The 5,928-nt window shown below is 47.1% G+C and overlaps 1 protein-coding gene across 1 annotated transcript; it reads left to right on the top strand.

Annotated features, from left to right (window-relative positions):
• Positions 1-654: 654 nt before the first annotated feature.
• LOC119330309 (two-on-two hemoglobin-3-like) lies at positions 655-3,324 on the top strand. The gene is made up of 4 exons (XM_037603415.1): positions 655-1,003; positions 1,105-1,235; positions 2,651-2,795; positions 2,892-3,324. The coding sequence occupies exons 1-4, from the start codon at positions 861-863 to the stop codon at positions 2,986-2,988; spliced, it is 516 nt and encodes a 171-aa protein (XP_037459312.1). The 5' UTR covers positions 655-860; the 3' UTR covers positions 2,989-3,324.
• Positions 3,325-5,928: the final 2,604 nt, after the last annotated feature.

Below are 5,928 nucleotides of genomic sequence, written 5' to 3'. Positions count from 1 at the left end.
GTCAATCTCAGTCGTACGAAGATGCTCATAGGGGTAAGGTGTGCGTGTATGCGTTCATAGAAATGAGTGTATATACATATGTACGAGCGTCTGCGTATGTACTGTGTTAAAAAGACATTCTAAAATTTCCCGCAAAAAGAAAAACATTCTAAAATTAAATTGGATGGAAAAAATAAACGCCCCGGCCATCGAATTGCTCTTTTCGGCGCTAGAGAAACAAGTATACCTGGCCATGGGTAGCCCGGCCCGATCGGCCCAACCAGACCCGGCCCGGACCGACCTTGTCCATGGGCCGGACTCGGGCCTAGGTTTTGAGCCCGAAGCCCGAGCCAGGTCGGGTCCGAGCCCGTCAATTTCGCCATTTAAGAAAGAGGCCCGGCCCGTGGCCCGAGGCTCGACGGGCTTTTAATGTGATGGGTCGGGCTCAGGCCAGATTTTTAGGCCCGACGGTCAGGCCGGGCTGGGCTCGGGCCTGGGTTTTTTGCGTCGGGCTTTGGGTGGCCCGGCCCGGACCGAGGAATGGCCAGGTATAGAAACAAGCAACCCAAACCAGCAGCGTGCAAACCACGGGCCTCTCCGACTATTCCGTGGGCAGCATTCGCGACATGGTCGGCTCAGAATGTCGACATGGACGAATATCCTTGGCCCACAAGCCCCCCGACCGCGCGTGCTCGCCACCCGATTGGCCGGCGGAGCGTCGCGGGTATAACGCTGGTGCGCGTCGCCTGAGCCGCACGCCGCCGCGCACTGTCTCTTTCCAACGCACCCGAGCAGTCAACTGAACGGCAGCCAACCAAGCGTCCCAGCCGGTCACGGGAGGCGCCGCCGCGTGGGTGGGCGTCCCGGGAGCAGCAGGAACGATGCAGTCGCTGCAGGACAAGGCGTCGGAGTGGAGCGGCGTGGCGGCCGCCGACGCCTTCGCCATCGACGAGGTCAACGTCTTCGAGGCGCTCGGCGGCACCCCGCAGCCCTTCGTCGACCTCTCCACCAACTTCTACACCAGGTCCGCCCCGATCTGCTCCTCCCGCCTCCTCTGATCTGGGTTTCCCCCCTTCTCTGATTCTGTCGTCTGACCTCCTGGCCGTGGTTGAATCGGCGGAGCAGGGTTTATGAGGACGAGGAGGAGTGGTTCCGGAAGATATTCTCGGGGTCCAAGAAGGAGGACGCGATCCAGAACCAGTACGAGTTCTTGGTTCAGCGGATGGGCGGCCCGCCGCTATTCTCCCAGAGGAGAGGTAACTTGATCTTATTGGCGTCTTTGTTCCTTGTAGCCTGGAAATATCCCTGTTTCCACTTGCCCAGTTGCCTGCCACTGAAGACAGTGCTTATGCTGAATCATATGAACTTCCTATCAATATTTTGAGTTGAAATGCTTACTTGTTGCCTAATAGCTTGAAACGATCGGTATTTAAATTCTGAAATTGACTTAGAAGTTCATTCTTGAACCTAAACTTTTAGGAAAGACAGGCAGTTTGTAGAATTGTGGAAATCAGCTCTTGTTTATTTACAAATAGATGACCCAACTTTGTACTAAAGTTAGTATAAAGTTGAGTCATCTATTTTGGAACGGAGGGAGTACATTTCAGGTCAACCTTCTGCAGAACCATTAAGCGTTTCTTGATAACAACATCCTACTACTATTGTTCTCATTGGATTTTTCTGTTCTTTCCCCCTAGTTATCAGGCAGTGCTGTTGCCTGATAATGCAGGGGACTACGTGCAGATGATTTACTGCTTTGTTCGTCTGTCAGTTAACTGCTTGCTGCATCTACCGTTTATCTGATGTGAATGGATTAGAATTACACTTGGTTATGTCAGGAGACTGCTTTTCTTTTTCTTAAATGGATTAGAATTACACGATTGACTATATTATTGCCAAAGGGTGCTGGAAAGACTCCGACAGGGAATTGCATTTGAGCAAACCACGAAAGCAACAAAAAATATATATTGAGAGCTAGGAGTAGAGTCTGAGAGGAAGAATTATGTAGCACTTATGGCACGTCATCTGCCCTGGAGACCAAGGTTCCTAAGCAGGTGGTGCCCTCCGGAACCCAGAGATGAGCTTCATATTTAGTGCGAGTCAGTCAAAAGATCAGGCACTGAATTTCTCTGGCACTGAAAGGTTCCCCTAGATGGCTCCTTCCAAACTTCCCAAATCACCAAAATGATCATCTGGGTTTATCGGTGGCATACTTTGTCATATCTTTATCTAGCAACAATACTTTATTAATATCATAAGTTGCATACTTGCAGTTCCCAGTCAAGACATACTATGTTTTCTAGTACTTGTGTAATGAGTAGTTACTAGGTCGAATGAGTTCCATTTCACCATTTCCTGTTTGAACACCTATATCTATATCTATATGCTTCTAGCACAAAAATGTTTGAAAACCCAATATTTGTCCTGTTGTTCTGTGCCACTTACTTGCCCATCAATTTCTTGAACCTTTTTGGGTGTGGTCAAAGTCATGCTATTTATTATTACTAGGTGTTCCACGTTTTATACCTTTGTCATAATTTGTGTCATTCTTGCAATCATGGAAATTAATAGCAACACGAACCGTCGACGTTACCAAACACTTGCAATTCATATTTTTTCTGATCCTAATTACTTGCTGACCTAACACTATCACTCTCTCTGATTCTCATAGGACATCCTGCCCTGATAGGACGACATCGGCCATTCCCAGTTACCCACCGAGCTGCGGAGCGATGGCTGCATCACATGCAGCAAGCTCTGGAGACGACAGAAAGCATAAACCCAGATACAAAACCCAAAATGATGAATTTTTTCAGGTCTGTGTTATGACTGAACTAGTGAAATCTGCATCAAGCATTTGGCAGCATATCAACCAAGAGGCTAAGATATTGTCATTTGTTATCTGGTTCCAGGCACACTGCATACTTCCTTGTCGCCGGTAATGAGATGACAAGGCAAACGCAAAGTGTACCTCCCTGCAAGCATGCAACGAGCAAACCAGCCGAGTAACCGCTCAAACTTAACCGGTTGAATAACGATTTCAGCTCCCGTGTTCCTAATAGGATTCCCATGTTCAATGGGATCAAGCTTATTTATGCATTATGCATTATAGGGAACGACACGCCTGATGTTCTATGGGCAGCAACACTTGAGCAGAGAGCATCTCAAAATTGATAAATTGCTTACTTGAAATGGTTGTACTTCCTCTTCTCTCTGGGTTTGTGTTTGAGGGCACAAGTTCCTATGCTGTATAGGTGCTGAACTGCTCATGCTATTCTATCCAATGCTCTTATCAGTTAAGCATGGCATTTCAACCCAGCTTATTAATTTTCCTTGAAAGATAAACACAACTTGTTACACTTATTAAACAGTAGAATTTCAACTGTGGTTTCTGCCAGAAATTGCTTTTGGATCCCGGGCTCCATGGAGCCTGGATTTTTGGAGAAAAAAAACAAACAAAAACCATGTCTTTGAAGTTTCAAAATTCTGAAAAAATTTGCACATGAACCTAGGGTTGTATTCTAGATCTCCGTAAATCTTCATGATTAAAATCGTTGTGGTTCAAGCTGCACAAAAACAAAAATCATGTCTTTCTAGCACATACACTTTTTTCACTATAAAAGTTCATGATTTTGGGTTTTTATACAGCTCACACCAGTATTTTATCATGAAACTTTACAGAATGTAGTATACATATCAATGCCCATGTGCATTTCTTCAGATTTGTTTTGAAACTTTTAAATATGATTTTCGAATTTTTCAAAAACAGGGCTCCATGGAGCTTGGGAGCAAGATATCCACTCTCGGTTTCTGCTGGCTTCTTCTCTTGATTTTTATAGAAGTAAACCTACATGTTCGTGGTGTTGAGAGAATTTGCCGTCCAATTTATTTTACACTGTAAATTATTTTGTCAAGGATTTCTGGAAGGGAACATTAAACCCGTTAAGTGTCGGGAGAACGGCGGGCAACCATGTGCCACGTGGCGCAAACTGGTTGGCCGCGGTGAGAAAGCTTTTAAAATATATATTTTAGATAGAGGTGAAGATTCTTTTTGAAATGTTTTTTTCCTTTTTAGATGGAGGTAAGGACCCCATGTATTTTTTTTAAATGGAAGGCTATGTAAAGTGCTCGCCGGTAATGCTGTGGTGGTAATTTTTTTCTTTATTCTTTTTTACTTTTTTTTAGATGAAGGTGAAGATTTTTTTTGAGATGTTTTTGATGAAAGCGAGGATCCTTTGTATTTTATTAAATAAGAATGTGTGTACAACTTCCTCTTAAGCAGCGACCACTAGTGACATGGAAGGGGCGTGGTATAAGCACAAGGAAGGTACTTGGATCGATTGGGATTGGGACGCATACAGTTGCAGGCATGTGCCCACCTTGTTGCCTAGAGTAAAAGGGAAAAGTCTAAAAAAACCTTGATTTTGTAGTGGAAGTCTGAAATGAACCCTAAACTTCAAATCCCTGAAATTAGCACCTCGTCTTATCTGATCCCGGTTTATCCCGACCTTTTTGGCCGAGGAGGCGTTTGTCCCCGTCAGGATTGCACACGTAACAGAGATTAGGGAAAACCGAATAGTTTTGCAGTGGGATAGATGGAGGCTTACCGAAGTGGCCGTTCAATCTTTAGTGCTTGCAGGCGTGAGTACCGAGTACGTGTGCTCAATCACTGGTCGTTCAGTCGTCTGCCCTGTGCACGCAAGCTCCATTGTTGCTAGCTAGCTAGCCAAGCCAAATACGTAGGTGTGTGAAGGAACGTGCATGTTTCACCATGTTTCATCGTTAATCAGTAATGGTGTAAAATTTCTCAATCTTGTGTATAGTTCATCTCCTGCTAGACTGATATATCTCGGAACTGGCAAACAAATGGAGTGTAATCGAGAACAGGACCCCGCGGGCGACCCGGGCAGAACCCTAGCCGCCGAGGGAACTACCTCCTACCCAGATCTCCCTCTCCTCACCGCCGTCAGTAGGCGCCGCCGGGCAAAGCCCACACAGTACCGGTGGCGGCGAGGCACTCCGTTTCTTCCCTCTCATGGGGCTACGGTGTTGCGAGGCGCTCTGCCGCGAAGGAGAGTGGTCGCCGTGGGGAGTTGGCGCCGGGAGTTGGTGGCACGCGGTGTGGCATGTGTGGCAGTCGGCACCGACGGATAAAGATGGGCGCCCTTCCACGATTGCGTAGGCGGCGGCGCTGCGGCGACTCCTTGCTGCCTGCCGGAGCTCCATGGGAAGCGTCGTCTCTGACTCGATTTGCTCCGGTTCGTGATGGCTCCGGTCCATGGCGACCGCGGTCATCGTCTCCCGGTGTTGGTTTGAGAGCTCTGACGGGTGAGCATTAATGCATGTGTGTGTTAATCGTGAGTAAAATTGAGGAAGCTAGTTTTAGTTCAAATTAAAGACTTTTCTTAGATAAACATTGGGCGCTCGCACACCACGCTGGCCCAACGTGCAATACGCAGTGGCCCTGTGTGACACGCCTTCTTTCCTATACACCTCCATCCCCTACCTCTAGCCTTCATGCACGCGCATCCCCTCCCTTCTCCTCCCAGGCTGCGACCCGGATAGGAGGCAAGCTCCCTGAGCGGGACATGGGGATCCACCCCGACAACCCGAAGAAGAAGAAGCTAGGGACGATTTGTTTATTTCTTGTCTGGATCCAACGGCCGCACGGCTCACGTCCAACGGCTTGGGCTCGACCGACCCAAACTTTCGGCCGGCGCGCCGGCGTCTATAAGCGCCCAATTTTTTTAATGAGTTTTTCCTATCATGTCACACGTACAAGTCCAAATGTGTTTTCTATGTATCTTTATTTTTGCAAAAAAAAACTTCCGATCACTACCATTTGTGCAAGTGTAGAACAAATCAACATGTTTAGAGCAGCAAGCAAAGAAGTGGTATGGTGTGCTTGTGCGTAAAAACACCAGCAACGTTTGTACAGACCACGTCGTT

The sequence above is a fragment of the Triticum dicoccoides genome, chromosome 7A, assembly GCF_002162155.2.
Source record: "Triticum dicoccoides isolate Atlit2015 ecotype Zavitan chromosome 7A, WEW_v2.0, whole genome shotgun sequence".
In the NCBI taxonomy this organism is placed as follows: domain Eukaryota; kingdom Viridiplantae; phylum Streptophyta; class Magnoliopsida; order Poales; family Poaceae; genus Triticum; species Triticum dicoccoides.
The sequence above is the reverse complement of the archived record's forward strand: the minus strand, read 5'-3'. Positions and strand labels throughout refer to the sequence as shown.